The 25,826-nt window shown below is 36.4% G+C and overlaps 1 protein-coding gene across 2 annotated transcripts in view; it reads right to left on the reverse strand.

Moving 5' to 3' along the window:
• The window catches only part of lipf (lipase F, gastric type), a 37,847-nt gene that overhangs the window by 2,211 nt on the left and 9,810 nt on the right, over positions 1-25,826 (reverse strand). The window contains exons 3-9 of one of the 2 annotated variants that reach the window (XR_015503364.1): positions 24,305-24,419; positions 9,798-9,996; positions 7,557-7,666; positions 7,161-7,297; positions 5,962-6,108; positions 4,843-5,871; positions 4,652-4,698 (exon numbers count right to left, since the gene is read on the reverse strand). Coding sequence is in view for 1 of the 2 variants with exons in the window: in NM_213404.1 (NP_998569.1) it covers positions 5,800-5,871; positions 5,962-6,108; positions 7,161-7,297; positions 7,557-7,666; positions 9,798-9,996; positions 24,305-24,419 (780 nt within the window). In the remaining variant the exon portion in view is untranslated. 2 annotated transcript variants of the gene reach the window in all.

Here is a 25,826-nt window from a genome sequence, read left to right on the forward strand (position 1 = left end):
TCATTCAGTAAAGGCACAGTTAAACAGATGTGTTTTCAGTGTTGATTTGAATGTGCCTAATGTTGGAGCACATCTGATCATTTCTGGAAGCTGATTGCAGGGGTGAGGGGTGTAGTAGCTGAAGGCTGATTCACACTGCTTTTACTGAACTCTTGGAAATTCTAGTTTATATGATCCTAAAGATCTGAGTGATCTGTTAGGTTTGTATTCAGTAAGCATATCTGTAAAGTATTTGAGGGCCTAGGCCATTTAGAAATTTATAGACAAGTATTAATACTTTAAAATCAATTCTAAATGTAACTGGAAGCCAGTGTAAAGACATGAAGACCAGTGTGAAGTGCTCTGATTTTCTGGTTCTGGTCATTATACTGGCAGCAGCGTTCTGGATGAACTGAAACTGTCTGACTGTCTTTTTGGGAAGACAAGTGAGGAGTCCATTACAGTAATCCACCCTGCTGCTGATAAAAGCATGAGCAAGTTTCTCCAAGTCCTGACTGGAAACAAAGCATCTGATTCTTGCAATGCTTTTGAGATGATAGTATGCTGATTTACTAACTGCTTTGACATGACTATTGAAATTCAGATCTGACTCCAGAGTCACACCAACATTCTTGACCCTAATTATATATATTATAAATATTGTTTAACTCTTAGAGCCAAGGTACGCATTCACCTTGAGAACCTCATCTCTGTTCCCAAACACAATGACTTCAGTTTTCTCTTTGCTTAACTGAAGAAAGTTTTCACACATTCAACTGTTAATTTCATAAATGCACTGGCAGAGGGTGTCAATATTAGTCATAAGGCAGTATGGTTAAGTAGTTCTGAGTGTCATCAGCATAGCTGTGGTAGGAGATTTGTTTTTTTCACATTATTGGGAGCATATAAAGGTTGAACAAGAGAGGGGCCAGAATTGAGGCTTGTGGGACTTCACATGTCATGGATGTCCACCTCAACTTATGGTCAACTATACGGACATAGTAACCTCTCCTTTATCATAAAGAATGAAAATATCATGTTAGCTGACTCTTAATTTACAGTTTTTCAGTAAAACAATATTTTTAGATTTTTAAAACCAATTTCCTTTGGTATCCATATAATAAAAGTCAGTGAGTGCCATAACTGAGATTTAAAAAAAAAAAAAAATACATAAAAATCCTAATAACTACCTTCAATTCCTGATGATGAGATGAGGTCTAATAGACTGAAACATTCCCTCAGTGCAACAAACTTAACATTATTTACAACTTTATTATCTGTTATTTACAGACTGGGTAAATGGCTTTGAGCATACACTCAAGTATCCACTATGAATGTCTTGTTGCATAACATGTTCATGTCGTGTCCTTTCCGTAACAACGCTGCATTCCAGACATGGTACATTCCAAATGGGACACATCATCCTCTAAAGGAAACTTTGAAGTAAAATCATTCATGGCTGCCATATTGAAGTGTTGTTTCTTACCAAAGTACTCAAAACTCAAACTCAAAACTTTGAAGTGCCCTTAGGAATGTAGGGTTTTAAAGAGTACAATGTATGGACATTTCTGGCACTTAAGACACTTTGTGCAGAAACGTTGTTTGGTGTCAAACACTGCAAACCATTTGGAATGGCTCATTCTTATGCCCCAAATCCCTTAAAATCTGTTACGCTGAAGGTAAAACTCTTTGAATCGATTAGTGCAACGATGCCCAAACCAGGGCCCACGGGCCAAAGCTGGCCCATGGTAACCTTTAAGTAGGCCCACCATCCCGACTGAGATGAGAGGAAGAATAATGTGAAGGGTTGGATGCCTTTAACAGAGATCATAATTTTTAATTTAACAGAACCCATTTGGTTGGTTTTGTTACTGAGCTACAAAAAAGCAAACTGAAATTAAAGGTTTTAATTACATGTTTGTAAATAAATTTGGATAACTCCCAATTCCAAGTTGTCTGAAACGCAGCATAAGTAAACCCAAGTGTGTCAGCTCAACTGTGAATTTGCATGTAATACATCATTATGCAACGAGACTCCTTTGTAGTGCATACTCCAGTGTACATGCTCAAGGCCATTTGCTCAGGCTCTGAATACCAGGTAATAAAGTTTAATAAGTAATAATAAAAGGTAAATCATTTTCAGTTTCTAGCAATCGTTTTGGTTCATTAAACCAAAACCTGCAGTAGTTATTAGAATTTGCATGGCTATGTTTTTGAATCTCAAACTAATGGTGCTTGCTGATCTTCATTATATGGATAGCAGAGGACAACAGTTTCAGCTAGAAATCTCCTTTAATGTGCTACTGCAGATGGAATGTTGCCTACATCTTGGATCGCCTGAGGGTGAGTAAATGTACAGGAAATTTCTTCTTTGGTTGAACGATCACTTTAACTCACTAGATTAGAATGTGAAACCTTTTAACACAGTGGATCTCAAACATGTTCCTGGAGCCCACCCTGGACTGCACATTTTGCATGTCTCCTTTGTCTCAAACAACCATTTCAGGTCCTTAAGTTGAATCAGGCATGTTTGACGAAGGACACAAGCAAAACATGAAGTGTTGGAAAGGCCTCAGGAATGTGGTTGAGCACCACTAGCCTAGCCAAATTAATTATTTAGCATATATTAAACAATTTGTCAAAAAAAATCACTTTAGATACTTATTCACCTTTTTTTGTATAGCGCTTTTACAATGTAGATTGTGTCAAAGCAGCTTCACATAAAAGATCATAGTAAATTGGAACAGTGTAGTTCAGTTTTTTTTAGTGCTACTGAGGGTCTAAACACTGGAGAGCAAATCCATGCAATCCAGCAAATCAATGCGTAGCTCTGCAGATCCCAAACCATGCAAGCTAGTGGCGCCAGCAGAGAGGAAAAAAAACTTAACAAATTGGCAAAAGTAAAAAAAAAAAAAAAAAAAAAACCTTGAGAGAAACCAGTCTCAGTTGGGCACTACCATTTTTAATTTCTCTGCTGGCCAAACGTCTTGTGCAGAGCTGTAGTCTCAGCGGCGGAGGCTGGAAGCTTATCTACATAATAAGAAGTTTCTGAATATCCCAATAATCTATATATTTTTGAAAATATTCACTCATCTTCAATCTGTTTAAAACATAGAGGTATACAATTTAAAGTAGTACACAGATTATATTTGTCCAAAGTGAACTAGCCAAATTTAAACCGAATATAAAGCCTAATTGTGACAGATGTAATATTGAACAAGCTACACAATCTCATATGCTTTGGGCTTGTTCAGTATTAAAGGATTTTTGGCAGCTAATATTTCAATTTCTGTACAGCATGTTTCATATCTAATATGTTCAATAAAAACACTTTTAAGAAAAAAAAAAAAGTACATTATTGGTCAAGTTTGGGGTCAGTTTTTTTTATCATGTTATAAAAAACTATTCATCTGTTCATTAAGGTGGCATTTATTAAATGTAAAAATATTTATATATTACTTATTGTGAGTAGGTTCAAATGAAATTATTACTTCAGTCATTATTGCTTTCATTACATTAATAATAATTAATATTAGAGTGATTTCTGAAGGTTCATGAGACACTGAAGACTAGAGTGCTGAAGCTGAAAATTCATCATTAAAATCACCGGAATAAAGAATTAAATTATAATTATAATCTACTTTTGAACAGTTATTTTATAGTGCAATAACATTTCACAATTTTACCATTTGTACTCTATTTTTAATCAAAATAAATGCAGCCTCGGTGAGCAGAAGAAACATATTTTAAAATATTTTAAAATCCTATTTACCCCAAATTTCTACACATACACCGGTAGTGTATATATTTGATAAAAAAAAAAATGAAGTTTACTGAGCAGACATGGCAATTGATACCTAACATAAATTTAACTGATATTGTTTGAGGTTGTGCAGTTTTGGTGTGGCAGTGTCAACCAGACACATACATACATACATACATACATACATACATACACACACATATATATATATACATATACATATATACATGTATATATATATATATATATATATATATATATATATATATATATATATATATATATATATATATATATATATATATATATACACACACACACACACAGTTGAAGTCAGAATTATTAGCCCCACTGTTTATTTTTTCCCCAATTTTTGTTCAACAGAGAAGATTTTTCAACACATTTCAGCACATAATAGTTTTAATAACTCATTTTTAATAACTAATTTATTTTGTCTTTGCCATGATGACAGTAAATATTATTTGACTAGATATTTTTCAAGACACTTCTATACAGCTTAAAGTGATATTTAAAGGCTTAACTAGATTAAATAGGTTAACTAGGCAGGTAAGGGTAATTAGGCAAGTCATTGTATAACAATAGTTTGTTCTGTAGACTATTGAAAAAAAATATAGCTTAAAGGGGCGAAAAGTTTTGTCCTTAAGATAGTGTTTAAAAAATTTAAAGCTGCTTTTATTCTAGCTGAAATAAAAAAAATAAGACTTTCTCCAGAAGAAAAATATTTTCAAACATACTGTGAAAATTTCCTTGATTTGTTAAACATAATTTGGGAAATTTAAAAAAAAAAGAAAAAAATATTTAAAGAGGGGCTAATAATTCTGAATTTAACTGTATATCACAGAATAACAAAATATTGCAGTCAGATTTTTCAGTATCGTGCAGCCCTACCTTTTATTAATGAACTTTTTTTGTTGTTGCACACAAAACTTCATATTCTGAAGAGTGTTAAAAAAGCAGATATTGACATCAATAGTAAAAGGCACTACACATCCATAAAAGGCACTACACATAATATAAGTAATAATAAATTGTAGTAATAATACAATTTGAATGTGAAATATGCCTTTAAAAATCAATACCAGTATGCAAATATCTCCCCTCTTCTCCTGCTGTGAACACATCAGAAGCAATGTGGTCGAGCAGGTTCAGAGAAATGTTAAACCCATCTGAGTACAGCTGCAGGGTTTACCTAAAAGCCCCTATATTCTGACGCTTCAGTGCCTGTTTGATCACTCTGATACAAACAAATTTAGTGAAAAAAACTCTCACAAGCTCATAGTATAGAGATGATTTAGAATAGGTTGCAGATCAAGGTCAAAAACAAGTGTCAGATAAGTTAGCTATGTTTCCATCCAGAAATGCTAATTAACTTTGCGCAAAACAGAAATATCGCATAAAAGACATGCGAATGAAGCAATGTTTTCATCCAACAAGTCAAAGAGAACAAAATCATCACTTCCTGGTTAACTGGTGCCAAATATCAACAGTAAAATCAGAATTTGCTGCAGTAGGAGAGTCTACGTTATTTTTTTCTTCATCTAATAAATGACTTGCGCCTAAAAAGGCAATCCTGTCAATCCTGAACGTGCGGTGGTGTTTGAATGAGTGAAACACAGAGCACAGACACTCTTGAGGTCATTAATAATATAATAACACTAAAAATGAAATGGTTAAGGCATTTTAGGATAACCAAAACAACATTTCAGATGTTTTACAATGTGCTCAGCCTGCTGCTCTGTCCATTCACACACGTTTTAATCATCACATGATCTCTTATAACAAAATCATATGACCTTTTTAATGCGCATGCTGGAATTTGTTTGGTAAAAGTGTTTCGACCGCAGTTTATGAGCATCTATTCTTCCCAAATAAAAAGTTTATGCTACTCTGTTATGTTTTTTTATGGGCATTTTCTAAATATATGTTCATCTTGAAGTTTCCATCAACAGGTTTTGTATGCGCACATCCAAAATGCGTATAAAAACAGGTGGATGGAAACGTAGCTATTGTGAGTTTTATTTAACTTTTTTTTTTACCTGAGCCCAGTGAATCATGTTCTGGACGGAGGTTCCTGCTGGACAGTGTGTCGTATACACAGGTGTTCTACTCTGAAAGAGAAAAAAAAGATAGAAACATTCCCAAATGGGTGAAAAAAAGATAAAAAAATAACGTCATTTGATAACACAAGTTTGCTCTACCATGTTCAGGTTCTTCTCATCAAAACCGCAGAGAAGAAAGAAGACGTTTCCACACAACACACTCAAAGGCTTCCTGCTGCAGAACTCAGTGGCGAAAAACTTGATCAGTTCATTCTGAGGAAAAAAGTCTTTTTGACCAAAGAGATCCTACAGAAGAAAAAAAAAAATCATTATTACAAGTGAGGATATTATAACTTGCTTGTGGCTTTTAAGTTCATTTCAACATTTCTTTGTAGATTGGGCCACAATAATCAAAACTTTTAAATGAATACATCTTTGTTTTTCTGTGTCCTTTTTGTATTTTCTGAGCAAAAAAAAAAAGTGTAAAAAATTGTTTACATCCCAAACAATCTTGTCATTTAAACAAAAAATCATTGTATGAAATTATAAAGGACTTTGTTTGAGGATCACAGTTCAGCCCCTATATATGAAGCAATACTTTCTACCTTAAACATTTCCCTATCTCTAGGTTCTAACCATTTGTTTTTAATTTCAGTTATAACCAAATTTAGTATGATCACCTATTCCTTTTGGTTTTAATAAATATGGGTAGGAATAAATAAGTATACCACTGTTCTGTTATACAGAACGATGATGGAAGCCATAATTTGTCATTTTTTTATTTTCAGAAATATTATTTGACATACGAGTACTGTAGACTTTTACTTGACCTATTAACCTTTCTAAAGAATAAATACAACATTTTAAAAATGTATTAACAGTATTAGGGTCAGAAGTTGAATCATCAAATATAAAAAAACACAGATTAGTCTTCATTGTATAAATAATCCAATATAATTTGTTTCTTAAATCTACAGATTATTCAATTTCTTGTACCCGAATGCTTTAAACTCTCATGAAATGCTCACAGACACAGACATCTCATTCACTCATTTCCCTTTGGCTTAGTCCCTTATTTATTAGGAGTGATCACAGCGGAATGAACCGCCTAATATTTCAGCATATGTTTTACCCAGTGGATGCCCTTTTAGCCATAATGCAGTACTGGAAAATACCCATACACTCTCACATTCACACACACACTCATACTCTACAGCCAACTTAGTTCAGCCAAAACACCTATACCACATACCATTGTTGGACTGTAGAGGAAACAAGAGCACCCGGAGAAACCCACACAAACACAGAAAGAACATGCAAAATGCTGAAAGCATATATTGTGCAGCCCAACTGCTTACCCAAATCAGAAACTCTGGAATTACTGACAGTTTGGTCATCGGGCTTTTGGTCATCCCCACTGTGGCAACAGGAGCCAGTGCAAAGAACATCTTGATTTTGCTGGCCAGCTCAGGCATTGTGGAGAAAGCCATGAATGCTGAAAAAAAATAGTAAAAAGGGAAGTTACACACCAACAAGTCATGCATAGCAAACAAAAAAGAAAAGTGTACTGTAACTGCTGGAAACTGATATATTAGCACATTATTAAATGTGTATTGTATTTGCCTACTGTGCAAAAAAATGCATAATGAACGACATCTCTGAGCTGATTTTCTAGACTATTGATTTGATGAATACCAGTCCAGAGTCACATTCTTACAGATCAAAATAATCCATGGGTAGAGAATTGGTGATACCTATTGTTGTTCCCTGAGAATGGCCCACGTAAAAGATTTGTTCCTGGCCAGTCATCTTTGTGATGAAGTTTATCACTGCAGGAAGATCCTTTTTAGCCATTTCATCATGACTGCCATACGCACACGCAAACACACACACACACACACACACACACACACACACACACACACACACACACACACACACACACACACACACACACACACACACACACACACACACACACACACACACACACACACACACACACACACAGAGAGAGAGAGAGATAAAGAGAAAAACAGATTTACAGTTCTGGAAGGTACATTATTAACTCAACAGAGAATTCCCAAAATAAGAATGAGATTTGCATGTCCTGGAGGAAATAGCAAAGGTTTGCAAGGCAATAATAAGAATAATGCTAGAGTTTGAGAGAGAACTATCATGGTTTCAAAGATATCATTTCCAAAGAGGAAATAAATAAAATATAAATCATAATTAAATATACGATTACTATATACAGTTCACTTCAAAAGTGATAGTAATGATGTGTAATACAATGTTACAAAAGATTACTATTTCAAAAATATATGATCTGATCTAATCTAAACCATGCATGTATCAAAAAAGAAACAAAACTTTATCATATTTTACTGTAGTAAATTATTTCAATAAATTTATTTCTGTTTATATTCCGAGCACACATACAGTATATATGATGTAAATTGAAAGTGTTATCTTGGATGCAATTAATCATGATGAATAGTTTGACAGCACTAATTACTGCAGAAAATAACTCATTTAAACTGTTAAATGTAATCTTAATTAGCCAATAATTGCTAGGACAGTAATGAATTAAATGTTCTTTATTAACTTAGTATTGTGCATTAGTGTGGCCACTAATCTGGCTATCATTACATTTATCTATTCAATTACAATTCCAGTTGTGAATAGGCCTTAAATAGAACATTATGTAAGATTTTATTTTCATCAAAATATCTAAAAAAAACATCACTCAAATATTTTTAAAGTAAAATACTGTCAGGGTGGCACGGTGGCTCAGTGATTAGTACTGTTGCCTTACAAGAAGGTGATAGCTGGTTCAAGTCCCGGCTGGGTCAGTTGGCATTTCTTCCTCCGGGTGCTTCCCCCACAGTCCAAAGACATGCACTATAGGTGAATTGGATAAACTAAATTGGCCGTAGTGTATGAGTGTGTGTATGTGAATGTGAGAGTGTATGGGTGTTTTCCAGTACTGGGCTGCAGCTGGAAGGGCATTTGCTGCGTAAAACATACAGTATGCTGGAATAGTTGGAGGTTCATTCCGCTGTGGCAACGCCTAAAAAATATAGGACTAGGCTGAAGGAAATTGAATGAATGAATAAAATAATGTTATATTTTGCAGACATATGTACTTTATCAACGATTTTAAAAATTCATAGAAAAAAAGAATCATGACAAAACTGGAAGGGTTGGAGTGGACTGTGGTATAATAAAAGCTCTGCTGCTTTTGTATTTATCAGCGCTCTTTCACTTTGACGACTTTCAGCTGGGGATAGACGATTAATCAAATTGAAATTGCAAACATGATTAAGCAAAGCTGGGATTGTCATGCACATCTTCTCATGGAAACATGGTGTGATTAGTACTAAATCTCCGGCAAAGGCCAAAGGGCGTTCTCACAAACATACTCAAATTCATATGAAGAAACCCACCAAATCCCCTGGGGAAAATAGTGGCTGCTAAATAAACAGAAGATTTAACTGCTATCATTGATTCAGCATGACTAATAAACACACGACTATCTATCATCTAACAGAAGAATTCATGTCAGACACTCGACTGCTATTTAGGCAAGTTTAAAGTAAAAACATTTTATTTATTTTTACATGCAGTATTTACTATAGCCATAGTTCACTGAGGAGCTTCAAGAATATCTCAATGTCATCAACAAACTAAACCAAATTAAAATTAACAGATTTTTTTTTGCGTAGCTTATCAGTGTATCAATGGTACATTCATACAAGATGTGGATGAAGCATCAAGCATGAGCGATTTACATGTTTAGTCAATGCATAGATGCAATTAGATATCTGTATTGCAATTTACGCAAGGTGGTGATTCCACACTCAGTCACAATGTTATCAAACTACACCTTTGTTAGTTTAGAATACAACCCTCTAGTGGTGAAATGACATGCTGCGCCTTTAAATATGTTGAATATTACACACCACTTCCATAAAAATGTTAGTTTTGTATACCTGAACTTCCAGTATTCTTTCTGTCTTGGGTCAAGGCTGACATGTTTGCAGGACCAGGTGTTCCCGCGACTGTTCCCGATCCATACATCAAATCCAGCATCAGCTAAAACGAATCCCAGACTGTTGTTGGGCAGGTTTGTCACCCAGTTACTTCCAGCAGCGAGTAGACCGTGTTGGAGAAACACTACAGGCTTGACTTCTGTAATAAACATCCAACGACAATACAACTTTTAAGTATATTTATGTACTGTACAGATGGTGTGAAATGTAATAAAAATGACTCAATTAAAGTATATGGGCAAAAAATACTTGATTAAAAAGTAAATATGTTCAGCTTTAAAAGGTTAGTATGTATTTATAGGGTAAATACTGTATAGGTTTGCTTAAAATACCAAATGTCCAAAAAAAATTATACTTACATCTATCTACACTACCTGACAGTATTGTCGCCTATTCAAGTTTTAGAAACAACAAATAATAACTTGACTTCTAGTTGATCATTGTGGTATCAGAAGTGGCTTATATTAAAGGCAAAGGCCTCTAGATTACACTCATTGTACCAAAATGAAATATGATCATGTCTTGATTTTTAATTAGGACAGTAAGGTCTGGCTTTACTTAGACAAAAGTCTTCACACTTAACAGAAATAATGTACAGTATAGATTATAAAGTCATGCTGCAGTGGAAAAGATTTATTATTGTGTCTGACTCCCATGAGCTTGGAACACTGCATCGATACATCAATGACTCAAATAACTTATCAAAGAAAGCTGTCTTGCAGGACTCCCAGAGTTTATCAAGATTCTTTGGATTAATCTTCAATGGCTCCTCCATCTTACCACAGACACTCTCAATAACATTCATATCAGGTGACTGGGCTGGCCAATCCTAGAGCACCTTGACCATGCTTGCCTTCAGGAACTGAAGGCTGAAGTATTAGGAGCCCTATCTTGCTGAAGAATTTGCCCTCTCCTGTGGTTTGTAATGTAAAGGGCAGCACAAATGTCTTGATACCTCAGGCTGTTGATGTTTCCATTCACTCTGCAGATCTCTCACATGCTTCCATACTGAATGTGACCCCAAACCATGATTTTTCCCTTACCAAACCTGACTGATTTATGTGAGAATCTTGGGTCCATGCAAGTAACAATAGGTCTTCTGTAGTATTTGTGATGATTGTGATGCAGTGTAACAGATGATTCATCAGAAAAATCTACCTTCTGCCACTTTTCAAAATGATCAACCAGAAGTCAAGTTATTGTTTGTTGCTCTTACAAATGAGATTGATGACAAGACTTTTGTCAGGTAGTGTATATAGAACAATTAAAATGCTGCAGAGTGGAGAACAAAAATATAGCCCTACTCTGTCCTATTTATGTCACTATACAATAGTCAATATATAAATAAAATGCTGTTTATCCACTTCTGGTAATATTGCAAAGTGTGCTTTACGAATAATGTAACACAGAATATTCCTTAAACACTTTGGGGCGATTTGTAAGAACAAAGGAAAAAATGACTGAAAACAAGGCAGCTTTTTTGTTCATTTTTGTCATGATTAAATAAATCTTATGGTTTAAATGACAATTTTAACAGCATTTTTTGAAGAAAAATCCTCAGTCAACACACTCAAAAATGTTTGTTTTACTCAAACATAAAGCTATAAAATGCAAATGCTGACAAACATCACATTTAATTGTGTTCTCTTCATTTTGTCAATGGCTGTATGGAAAGCTGAAACGATGCTTTTTAAACACACAAAAACACAACACATGTCAACCATGCAATTGATTGTCCGCTAACCATTTTTAATGTGAATAAAATAACATTTAAATATGTTACTACAACTTTTTTTAGTTAAAAACAGTCGTGAGGAGTAAAAAAAGTATGATTTCTTCAGAAATGTGCTCAAGTAAAAGTACATGCAGCCAGTTTGAATTGTAAATAAGTACATTTCCAATACCCACAACTAATACTAGTACAGTAATTAATTACACTTTCTCATGTAACTTATAAACCCCCCGCTGTGTAGCTTTTTTTTAAATTACATGTGTTGCCAGCAGAGGGAGTGTGTGTATATGTTTTATATGGATAATACCATCCCTTCTTTTTTGGGAACTTTATCTGAATATCTGTCAGAAACAGGAAGTGAGCTGGTCCTCTTGGTAGCACAAACAGACCTTGGGCTGATAGCATTGTTTGACTTCATACCAGCCATTCCAAAAACCCTGCAACGTATACAGCAAGGCTTTGGCAATGGTGCAGAGATTTAACATTTTACATAACTGCAAAATAATCCCAAGACGGCAGTTGCACAATGAGGAATGAAAAGGTTTATGGGAAATGAAGTACAAAAGAAGAACAGAAGAAAATCTATTATAAAAGGACTATTATAGTAGTCTAAAACCATAAAATTACAATCCTTTTTTATTACTTAACATAAACATAAAGTGATAAAGCTATCCTTTATTTCAGATAGTTGGCAAGGAAAATAACATTTTATTTGAGTTTTATTTAACTTGCACTCAAATAAAAGTTAAGTACAAAAGACTATTAAAGTTCACTCAGCTTAGTCACTGATTTTATCAAGGGTCACCACAGCAGAATGAACCACCAATTACTCTTGTACATGTTTTATGCAGAGGAATGTCCTTCCAGCCAAAACTTAGTGGTTATTTAAAGGTGCCTTATAAAGAACCATTGTTTCCCTGTTCTCATGTAAATTCTGCGAGTGTGAAAACCTGGTGAAACTAGGCCCATCAGAACACAAAAAAAGACTGTTACATGACTTATGTGGCACGCCTTCAAGATTTGTATGTTCTTTAGGTCACATTCTGGAGCAGCCATAGAGCAGCCGTGTCATCAGCAGATCAAAGTCAAAACACAGACTGAAATATTTCTCTGGGGTCATTAATATGCATGCCTCAGGCTGCGTTAGACAATGTTTCCCAGAGAGACAACAATACCATTTTCCTCCCTTGGTTCTTTTTAAGTTTATATCAAACTAACTTTGTATGTGGGACTCTTATTTTGAGAACAGGAGATGCAGATTGTTTTTTAACCGTAAAGTGTGTTTAACACTTTCATGTGTGAGTTTTAAATACTCCAGCTGACCCTCCTGCGTGATTTTTTTTGTGATCGTTACTCAGGGTGCTTTCACACCTACACTTTTGTTTCGGAACGTGTCTCGTTTGCCCAGTTAGTGCCAAAGTAATCGCTCAGAGATCGCTTGAATAAGGTGGTCTTGGCTCGATTGACATGAACCCTGGAGCGGTTCGATTGCAGTGAGAAAGCGATCCGATCCGAGCGCGGTTATATCACAGTGTTTTATGGATATGTAATAGGCATACCGCTATATGAAGAGAGAATTATGAGTATGGCGGGAAGTTTCGCGAGTCTCCGGATGCCCGCAAATGAGTGATGATCTCCCGGTAATCTCGCGTCTCCCTCCCGGTCCTCAAATAGGCATCGTCGCGCACCCTTCTCACCCCTCCCCACCGCATCTCTCCTCAGACACGTCGCGCACCCTGTAAATCACCACCAAACCACCACCTCTCCTGACAGCTGAGCGGGACGCTGCAAAATACACCCTGACACTCTGACCAATGTGGGGAGAGTTTACTCGCGTGAACCGCTCCAAGAGCAAAGAGCAACAATGTAACATTTGTAATCTCTGTTTCGGAACAACTAAATCGATTCACAAGTGTGAAAGCACCCAAAAGTAGGTTGCACACCAGAAGCGTGACCCACCAGCCCAAATGATCTATTTATATGTTGTATTTTGTTTATTTTTGCTCTTTTTAGTATTGTCAAATGTTCTAATTATATTGTTACATTTCTGATACTCCGATTTCCAAATATGTGATAGAACATATATTTTGTCTTGTGACGCAGTGGCGGGTTAGGTAGTGCTGTCGCCTCACAGCAAGAAGGTCTCTGGTTCTAGCCTCGGCTGGTTAAGTTGGCGTTTCTGTGCGGAGTTTGCATGTTCTCCCTGCGTTCACATGGGTTTCCTCCGAGTGCTCCGGTTTCCCCCACAGTAAAAATCCTTGCGGTACTGGTGAATTGGGTTTGGCTATGTAGTGTATGAGTGCGTATGAATGTTTCCTAGAGATGGGTTGCAGCTGGAAGGGCATCCGCTGCGTAAAACATTTGCTGGATAAGTTGAATGTTCATTCCGCTGTGGCGACCCCAGATTACATTTTTACAAAGGATTAAGACGAAAAGAATAAATGAGTACATTTTGTCTTTAAACAGCTTAATAATAATCGTATTATTTGTTATATGATGGCTAATGGGCACCGCCATTGTTTCTATAAGGCAGAGGTGTCCAAACTCGATCCTGGAGGGCTGGTGTCCTGTAGATTTTAGCTCCAACTTGCCTCAACACACCTGCAAGGATGTTTCTAGAAAGCCTAGTAGGAGCTTGATTAGCTAGCCCAGGTGTGTCTGATTGGGGTTGGAACTAAACTGTGCGAAACACCGGCCCTCTGCAGGACTAAGTTTGGACATGCCGGCTATAAGGCATACATGTGATCGGAAATTAACAAGAAGTATTTATTTTATTTACAAATTACACATTAATAGGTATTTTATTAACAACTACCCCTACCTTAATTGTAAACCCAACCCTCACGGTAATGTAAATGTATTATGTGTAAATCTAAAATGTATTGTTTGTTGTACAGTGTCACTAAAATGATGCTATATTAAGGTGAGTATCCTCAGCTGTATCCCATCTGACTTTACCCTCTACTGAAAAGTGGTGAAGTCTAAATGGGATATAGCTTAATATACTTCTTCTACTTCGTTAACTTCCGATCGCAGCTGTATCCCTTCTAGCAACATCAGCAGAAGAGATCCAAGCTGCTGGATTTACGTTATGTTTTTTTCAGAATTTTCTTCTGAAATACATGAAGGTAAGCAACTGTTTATCTGGGAGATGAATTAAGATAAGATTCTAGTAACATTAACAGTGTGTATCTTAGGTGAACAAAGCACATTATCCAGTTATATTGAAAAATAACTTCCATAGACTCTCTACAGACACCTGTGTGTATTTTACAAACCTTAAATGCTATGTTTTACTTGTAGTTATGTCAATTTGAATGTCTGTAACCTAAAATAAATGTAATTTGTTTGCAAGCAATTGTGATTTATGACAAGCGCTGCACACATCTTTCTGTGTCTCAGTGTGCGCCATCAGATTTGAATTTTAGCAGTTGATGAAGTGCACTCTGAACGTTTTAATCACACTGGTGTGATTATATGCTTCAGGGACCAGCCAAGGCCAAGTGTATCTGTCTGCGGACTGCAAGACGGGGGCGTAACATGAAAGGGGTCTAAAACTTGTAGTAGAGGTGTAACTTGCAGTTATCGAGATCCAATTTAACTATGCAAGATGTCACAAAGAAATGCTATTGGCAAGAGGAGGAAATACATTTCAGAGTACATTTTCAGCAAATGTTTTCATCCATCATCTCCAAATATATCCACATTCTATTAATTTGATATTTTATTCATTCATGCAACTCCACTCACTGACTTCTTTGTCTGTTTTGCTTACTCTGGGATGCCCCCTGTGGTTGCAAATAACAGTACAATGGCGAGCGTGTCGAGTATAAAAGCCTCTGCAACTCGCAGCTGTACATGCACACTGGAGTAGGTGCAGGCATTAATACTGAGATGGCTGGGTTTAGGTGGGTGAAGATGTAGACATTAATAACGAATAGTTGGGTTTAGGTGTGGAGTAGGCATAGATCTTAATAACTGTAATGGGTACAGTGCCATCTAGCCGACAACATAGTTTTGACGTGGGTCATGATAACTTCAAGTTACACCTACAAGGTACGTCCCCTTCACAAATTTTAAATTGCACGTTTAAAATTTGTGTCAATTACTCAGCTGTAATTTTTGAGAGAGAGCACAGCTTATTCATATTTTCTACCGTTCCAAATATGGTCAATATGGACCTTCTGATTCTAGAAATGTTTTATGCAAATGAAATGAGAATATAAAACCATTTCTGAAGATTTTTTTTAACTTACCTAATTCACATACCTAATATGTACATATTAAAGTATTACTTAACTTATTTAATCAATTAAGTACATGGCATCTTTAATCTAACTGAAGTTGTTTCTGATGGCTGCGATTGCTAAAGTTACCACAATAGCCACATAAACCAAAATACAGAGGCACCATTCCAAACACTGTCTTTTACTTTTACTTTCAAATTCACCATAGTGAGAGACTATGTGTAAAAAGCATTTGTACATCTTCTATACTTATAATAACTTTGAAATCTTCAAACACTAACAATGCCAATATCTTAGATGTAGATGTTAGATGTTGATGTTAGTAGATGTTCGGTACCAAATCTAGCTAAAATGTGTTTTCTGTATGCTTGTGGTTTACATGGACAGAAATTTGTACAACGGGTATGACCTAAAGTTGTAATCTATTAGGGGCTGATCACACGCCTTTACATTCCAAAATGTGAATCGTATCTCACTGCCTTTTTTGTTGACAAGAAAAAAAGAAGTGCGGTGCGCATTTTATGTTGCTAGGCAACAACTGAATCAGCTGGGTAATGTTGAATGTTGAAATGTCATTTTAACAAAAACCTCGCCTCTGCTTTTATTTGATCGGAGAATGAAACAGATTTTATTGACGTAACACGCTTTTTCCACTCTGATTTGACTTTTTTCAACTCCAAGAGCACGGCGTGCAAGGACAAAAACGAGAGGCGTGCAAGGCGTATAAGTAGCAGGCAAAATGCTTGCTGCCATTAGTAAATTAATTTAAAAAAGGGCCTTAACGCAAAAAGTGCGTTCGGTTTGTAATTCCTTGTAATTCAAAACACTTAAAACTCTTTTCTCATGCAAATTTTGCCACAGGTTTCCTGTGAGGGTTGGTGACTAGCCACCGGGCTCCAAGCCTGCTCACCCCCTTATTAGGTGTTCGATCATATTAACCTCTTTCCGGTTGGGTTTAGGAGTAGGGGTAGGGCTGCACAATAAGTGATTTTTACTCTATAAAATATATTTGGTCTATGGAGAGTCCTCATAAACCTTCCATACCAAAGTGGGTGTGAATGTGTGTGTAACACGTACTTAATTTTGTGCTTTTGTGATTGTTTCTTACATTTACAGAATGCAAATACAGTATAAATTACTTTAATATTTAAAGGAGCGATGCGACAACTTACAACTTGACAAAGCCCTGATAAAAAGCTCTAAAATAATATAGACATATGCAAATATGTAACATAATTCATGCTAGGATTTTACAGATATACAAAATATACATGTACATTCAACATATATTATGAAATAGTGCAAAAAATAGTTTACAAATTCATTTTCAGTCATTAGAATTACAAATAGAAACATACACTCACCCACCACTTTATTGGTGGTCCAACTGCTTGTTCATGCAAATTTCTAATCAGCCAATGACATGGCAGCAACTCACTGCAATTAGGCATGCAGACATGGTCAAGAGGATGTGCTCAAACCGAGCATCAGAATGGGGAAGAAAGGTGATTTAAGTGACTTCAAACATGGCATGATTGTTGGTGTCAGATGGGCTGGTCTGAGTATTTCAGAAACTTCTGGTCTACTGGGATTTTCACGCACAACCATCTGATGGGCTACAGCAGCAGAAGACCACACATGATGCCGGTTGAGTCTACAATTAGCACAGGCTCACCAAAATTGGACAATAGAAGATTGGAAAAACGTTGCCTGGTACTATGCGTTTTATATACAGGAAATGTTCACACTTGGCTATATATTAGATTGCTTTATGGGTCACAAAACAGATAATTAATCATAAAAACTCCAAACTGCACGCATACATTAAGACAATGATTTTTCTGTCAGCCAAATTGACTAAAATCGGCTGAAAATGTACAACTAAAGCCAACATTCAAATGAAATTAATGGCAAAGCACATCATTAAACTAATGGAATTGACAATTAAGCCAATTTAAAATATTAAATAAGTCTTATGGTTAATTTACAGAACAAAAAGTTTTCTTGTGTTAATTATCATTCATTCATTTATTCATTCACTCATTCTTTCATTGTCTTTTCATCTTTAGTCCCTTTATTAACCTGGGGTCGCCACAGTGGAATAAACCGGCAACTCACCCAGCATTTACTCAGCGGCTACCCTTCCAGCTGCAACCCATCACTGGGAAACATACACACACACACACTACGTACAATTTAGCTTACCCAATTCACCAATAGCGCATGTCTTTGAACTTGCGGGGGAAACAGGCGGAAAACATGCAAACTCCACACAGAAATGCCAACTGACCCAGCCGAGGCTCGAACCAGAAACCTTCTTGCTGTGAGGAAAACATACTACCCACTACACCACCATGCAGCCCACAAAAATGATAATAAATAGGTATTAAAATGCTTAGTTCATTTTCATTTCACTGTTTACATTTTTCATTTATTTTTGTCAAGATCTTGATCTTTTATTATCACTGGATTTTTTGAGCAAAAGACTGCTAACAAAATATTAAATAGTATTAATATAGTTTTTTTTTTTACTTTTCTATTTAAATGAATACATTAACAATAAACAATATTATTTTAATTAATAAAGATATATTAAAATGTGGGCGACGCAGTGGTGCAGTAGGTAGTGTTGTCGCCTCATAGCAAGAAGGTCTCTGGTTCGAGCCTCGGCTGGGTCAGTTGGCGTTTCTGTGTGGAGTTTGCATATTCTCCCTGTGTTCGTGTGGATTTTCTCCGGGTGCTTCGGTGTCCCCCACAGTCCAAAACATGCGGTACAGGTGAATTGGGTAGGCTAAATTGTTCGTAATGAATGAGTTTGTATGGATGTTTCCCAGAGATGGATTGCAGCTGGAAGGGCATCTGCTGTGTAAAACATACGCTTGATAAGTTGGCGGTTCATTCCACTGTGGTGACCCCAGATTAATAAAGGGACTAAGCCGAAAAGAAAATTAATGAGTGAATGAATAGTAAAATGTAACCAGTCTTTAACCATTAATATATTAATAATACCTAAAAAACACAAATGTCAAAACTACAGAAAATGTTGAGAAAAGCAAGATCAAGTGCATCTTCTCAGGTGGAGCTGTCTTTGTAATATCTCACTTTGTGCTGAAAAACTTTGTCAGTCCCTGGTGTTTTTCCGAGTCATGCAGCTCAGTGTCTCGTGTGACTTAGAGAACTGGGACAGCAGGAAATGAGTGGCATCTCCTGTGTTTTCCAGCTCACAGTTTCACTGCTCATCACACTCATCTTCACACCAACAAACAAACAGCTTGATGCTTCTTTACTTATTAATCACATCTCAGAATTCATTATTAACATTTACCAGCTCCTAGCATCCACAGACACAAGCGCGCACACACGCAGACAGCTTCAATGTGGTCTTCAAAACTCCCCAGCGTCCTGATTACGTACGGTTGTAAATGTAGCGAACGCATTTCCACATGCTCATTTGCATAAGCCAATTTTATTCTGAAGGTCAAACACAAGAGCGCAGGCAGTAACACCGCTAATCTAATACAATGAGTGAAAAGCAAAGATGCACAAGGCCGAAGTTTCTCAAAGGCCCTCAAATCCTCCAGCAGAGGGATTTGTGTCGGGAAAATGTATTCTCATTTAGAATAACACCAGACATTGTGTTAGCAAAGCGAGGGAGAGTGGAAGCTGATGTATGGCTGTTGAATTGGTTTTCCGCTCCAGTGACGTCCCTGGTGAGATTAGTGTGAGAGCATGAGCTTTAGAGATCTCACTGCTCATTAATGAAAGACGGGGAGCACTAAATATCAAAACTGAATACTGATTCCAGAAGCGCTATTGTACAGGAGGAGATCATGAATGGCACAAATGACACTCCTCCGAAATGAACTGATTGATAAGCAAGCTGCTTTGTCATCATAGAGATGCCTTTGTTACTTAAATGTGTCTATCTAGAGATACACCTATAGAACCTACATGACATAATGGTAATATCTTCAGTTAATATACAGGCCACTTTATTAGGTATACCTTACAAGTACTGGTTGGACCCTGGTTTGCTTTCAGCACTGCCTTAATCCTTTGTGGCATTAATTCAACAAGGTACTATTCCTTAGAGATTTGGGGCCATATTAGCCAAAGGTGCTTTATTGGATTGAGTTCTTGTGGATGTGGAGGCCATTTGAGTATAGTAAAATCATTGTTATGTTCAAGAAACCAGTCTGCGATGATTTACACGTTATGACATGGTTTGTTATTAATCTGCTGGAAGTAGCCAATAGAAGATGGGTACACTGTAGTCATAAAGGGGTGGATATGGTCAGCAACGATACTCAGGTGGGCTGTGGCATTGACACCATGCTCAATTAGTACTAATTGGCCCAAAGTGTGCCAAGAAAATTTCCCCCACACCATTACATCACCCCCACCACCAGTCTAAATTATTGACAAAAGGCAGGATGGATCCATGCTTTCATGTTGTTGATGCCAATTTCTTACTCTCGCATCTGAATGTTGCAGCAGAAATCAACTCATCAGACCAGGCAACGTTTTTCCAATCTTCTATTGTCCAATTTTGGTGAGCCTGTGCAAATTGTAACCTCAGTTTCCTGATCTTACTTGACAGAAGTGGCATCTGGTGTGGTCTTCTGCTGCTGTAGCCCATCTGCTTCAAGGTTGGACGTGTTGTGCATTCAGAGAGGCTCCTCTGCAAACCATACAAGTGGTTATTTGAGTTACTGTCGCCTTTCTATCAGCTCGAACCGGTCTGCCCATTCTCATCTGACCTCTCACATCAACAAGACATTTGCGCCCACAGAACTGCCGTTCACTAGATAATTTCTCTTTTTTAGAATCATTCGCCGTAAACCCTAGAGATGGATGTGCGTGAAAATCCCAGTTAATCAGCAGTTTCTGAAATACTTTTTATATTTTATTTTTAGGTTTATATTTTATAGTTCTGTGTTTTAGTAAACTATAATATTGTTTAATTCTGTAAACTACTTTTTTTCTAATTTATAATAGATCAATAGATAGAGGAGTTATAAATATATAAATAATAATAAAAAACTATATGGCATGTGACAGGTTAACATACATTCCTGTAATGGACAAAATATCACTATGCCATAGAGTGCATTGACTCAATATTTTCAATTGTTCCCTAATATCTAGTAGGTGTGTGGCTTAGGTAAGCACAAAATGTATCCAGTTTTATATGCTCCCTGCATTTTAAAAGTTTGGTTTTGACCATATTAGGGATGCTCATGAATATTAATAAGCTTCACTCTGATGTTGCAGCTTGTATCTGTGCCTGCTCTCATGCACTCACACACACATACAGCATAATGTACTCTGAATTAAACACATGCATAATTATCATACTTTATTTGTCAAATAATAATAAAAAAAAACTGTATAGATTCCTTGTTAGACGATAATCATTTCAACCAAAGTGGTTGAGAGGTTAATTTTAGCTAAAGTGTACAAGGTGTGAGCGAATTAAATGAAAGTTTGCTCCTGAGTTGTGCTGAGGATAAAATACAAGCTATATTACATTTAATCTTGGGGGCTGACAGAGATGTATTTAGTGTATATGAAAAATTAAATTAGAAATCAGAAATTAATATAAACCTTAACTAAACAGATGAGTTTCTGAAGTTTATCGGTATCATTTCACTATAAATATCACAATAAGAGCTGAGTGATATGACACGATGCATAAATGTGCATTTAACACATTATTTAGTCTATATATGTCTGTTGCCTCATTACAAACATAAGCCAGACCCCCTAGTTTTTCGTGATTTAGCGCTTGCTTAATCCAACGCAAAATCAAGAAAAAGTCCCAAAGTTTTGCGGCCCTGCAAAATTTTTAATTAAACGCAAAATAATCACAAAAAAAATTAAATAATCTCATATAATATAGAACCATATAATCAAGTAATATTTATTTTACTTTGCAATTAATTGTTTTAAATGACTTCTAGATGTTGCATTTGCAGCGCAAGTGATATATTTGAGTCTCTCTCGAAAAAGGACGCCTCACCTGCGCTCTCGCAATCCAAACATTTATTGAGAGTGGGGAAATTGTTTTGCAGCCTGTGCAGTAAGCAGACGCGAATGAAGTGAAGACGCGAGTGATTTACCCGTGAAGTCAATGCAAAGATTGGATTAGGCATCCTGTGTCACGAATTGGGCATTTTGTGCTTTTGATGTGCCTCAGACTGCAAAATAATGTATGAGTATCTATGTATGAACATCTATCAAATGAAACAGACAGATCAGCAAGCAGTTTACAATGGTGGAGATTGGTTCAAGGATAACGGCCGCTGGATGTCATCGAATTGAAGGACATTACTTGTGCTTTACATGTATGGCTGGCCTGGTTTTATGATCTGCGTAATAGATTTATCTTTTCATATAACTCTTTTTCTGCAGTTAAAAAGAGAAAACTCTTCCCTGCCATGACAAGTTATACGGTTATTCGTGTTTTAGGTGTATTACGGTAGGGGAAGCCCTAACTAATGTTCTAAGGGAGGTACCTGATATCAGATCCTCTGGGAGTGAAATCTGAGAGAAAGTAAGATCGTGGATAAAAATAAGAATTATATACTTTCCTTTGGCTTAATCCCCACTGTTTGATTGAGATCTGTTCTATATCTTGTCTAGACCAAAATAAAGAAGCTTTATTTTTATGATTTGTGTCATTGTGTCAGATTGTTTTTTAAATCGTAAAATTCTCCTCAAATTTCTGGGAATTACCACCACAAAATCAATCTTTTTTTAATCGAAAAAAAAAATCGTTAAAATTAGGGTGTCTAATAAGCATCCAAATTCACAATACACACCGTTAACTAACAAAATTTACAGATTGCTAATAATTAATCATCCCATAAGATAAAGTTAATATAAAAAAATCAATCACCTCATGTGCAAGCCTCAGCTGGGTGAGTTGGCATTTCTGTGTGGAGTTTGCATGTTCTCCCCAAGTTAGCGTGGGTTTCCTCCAGGTGCTCTGATTTCCTCCACAAGTCCAAAAACAAGTGATATAGGTGAATTGGGTAGGCTAAATTGTCTGTAGTGTATGTGTGTGAATGAGTGTGTATGGATGTTTCCCAGTGATGGGTTGCGTAAACACCCAGAAACCACCCAGCTACATGATACAGAATCCAGACAGCCTGTATAAACACACACACACACACACACACACACACACACACACACACACACACACACACACACAGCACCAAGCAAGCGATGCACAGCATCACGCTCTCTCTCTCTCTCTCTCTCTTTCACTCACTCACTCAGTCACTCAAACACATACACACACATAGACAGCATCAAGCTATCAATTCACAGCATCACACCCTCTCAATTACACAAATATATACATATAAGCGTGCTCGTTTGGGAGTTGGGAGCGATATTGTCAGACCCCCACCCCCGTTCAAATTACACCAGATACCGACCGCTCTCAGGCTTTATTTGGAAATTTATTCCCGTGCTGCAAGAAATCTGGAAGCGAACATGTTCAAAAACTTTATATGTAGTCAGGAAAAAGGGTTGTATGTAAATTCGGACAAGTCCACATATATGGACATCATTTTTTTTCTAAAAGTACATCCTATTAAAAGATGATACCTAGGTTTTTATTCTAATTAGGTTCTAATTAGCCCAAATAGCAAAGAGTTAATGAAAATAAAATATGCATGTAAAAAACACCTTGGGACTTAAGAGATTAATGATCTCATGTGAGTTTGGATGAAGTATTTTAAAACGGTAAAACTGCAGATTGTTTCCTGTGGGCATTGGTTTTAGGGGAAGGGATTGGGTGGAATATAGAACATACAGTTTGTACAGTAAAAATTAATACGTCTATGGGAAGTCCTCATAAAGGGAGCTGTACAAGTGTATGACACACACACACACACACACACACACACACATCTAAGAATCAATTTTCCACCAGATCCTGCTTTTATAACATTTCATCTATAAAAGCAAAACAAAATAAGCTTACATAATGAATTTAAGGAACAGTATCTTCTGTCAAACCCACAGCATCACGAGAAGTGTATTTCATCAGAAGAAAGCCCATCAAAGACATCAAGCATGGGCTGCGTTATATGAGCTTGTTACAGGAGCTTGTTCTCCACAGAGGACTGACTCATCGAAAAAAAAAAAAAAAAAACACTTCTTTCCCCTTTTTTTAAAATTGCTACGTGACTATTAAAAACCAAGGCATGTGAAGATGTTATGGTTCAGATGCGGACATCTCACCCAGTGCATTCATTGTGTAATTCATAAAGACTGCATAGTGAATCAGTGAATGGTGAGAATTCAGAGGTCATCTTACAGAGATTCCTCTTTCGCATGGCCACGTAAGGAGAGAAAGAACATCTTTAATAATTCACGCTAACGCAAGCAGAAGAGAAGCTTGAATGGGCTTGTTCAAATCTTTAGCCACTCAAGCTAAACTTCTACCTTACCTTCATTTTTGTTTTTGACTCCATGTGGGATTCGGTTGATGCTCAAGATGTATCCGTCTTCAGTGACCACCTCAAATTCTTCAGCAGGGTAACCCCAGTGTCTGATAATTTCACTCTGTAAGAGACAAACAACAATAAACACGAGTAAAAGTCCATGTGAATCATGACAGCATGGAGAAATCTTTAAAAACGCACGTCTATGTGAGATAATTGAAACTCCATAAAACACTCAAGTGAGTCATTCTCTCTTTAAACAATACAACACTTCAAACTAGCACTAGCATTGTTCTGTTTCTATGAAATATTTTTAAGAATAGCTACTGTACATTCCTTTCACGGTCTACCAGAAATGTGATCAGTGTGGCAGCATTTTTAAACATAATGAAAATAGAAAACACCAGTTCAGCTTAAATTCTTAGTTTAGTCATTTGTCTTTTCAAGAGCACAATTATTGTAGCTGTATGGATTCACACTGCTCCTCCTCCTCAAGATATGAGATAAATTATAATCAGAGACTTCAAAGAAGCCGTGTGAGCTTGATGGTTCCAGGCCTGCCATGCAATCTCCCCATGCATAATTAAAGGCTATGCAATTTCCCACTCCCCCTGGGTCTTCTGTCTGCTCATTCTACTTTAGGCCACTTAAGGATAAACCCACTGCTGGCTCAACACACATTACGGGGAGGGTAAGCACTGGGGGGATGTGCCTTTCTTTCCCTTTCTGTCTGAGATGGGGTATTTGTCCTATTTTAGGCAGAAATATGTGTGTGTTGGAAAAATGAAAAGCAAGAGGAAATAGGTCTGGTGATGTGCAGAATGTTAGCAGCCATTTCCAATTCAGAACCTTTCAAAGCCCTTCGAAGCCCGTGTTTCTTCAATAATTAAAAGTGCCAGTGAAACGGATATAAAAAACACGAGAAGTTGATAAAAATAACAACAATATTATTGCATTAGAGCTTAAATAAACTTTATAATGCAAAAAATCCATTACATACGCATAAAAATACAGCTGTTCTGTGTGAGTTAAATCAGTTGACTGTTGAAATTCAAAATTTTTAATCCAATTGGTTAAGTAAATAAATAAATAACCCAATAAAGTTTAAATAATAACCCAACAAAACACCCAATATTTAACCCAACTGGGGTGCTTTTCCCAAGCAATGACGTAACTCACAGCTGAACTATCATAGTACAATGCATTGTTTGGCAAAAGAACAATGTATTGACAAGTGTTTCCCAAAAATCGTAGTTTCTCTGTCGCAGATCCATCATTTAAACCACATTAGTCATTCATAACGTACCATAATGATGTATGGTGTGGAAACAACTTCTTTAGAGAAGAACCCCATAATTTATTAGTGCAAATTGTTTTGCACACACATTTATATATATATACACACACACACATACATACATACATACACACACACACACACACACACACACACACACACACACACACACACATATATATATATATATATATATATATATATATTTTTTTTTTTTTAAATTTATATATA

This window comes from Danio rerio, chromosome 12 (assembly GCF_052040795.2).
Source record: "Danio rerio strain M-AB ecotype USA chromosome 12, GRCz13ab, whole genome shotgun sequence".
In the NCBI taxonomy this organism is placed as follows: Eukaryota; Metazoa; Chordata; class Actinopteri; order Cypriniformes; family Danionidae; genus Danio; species Danio rerio.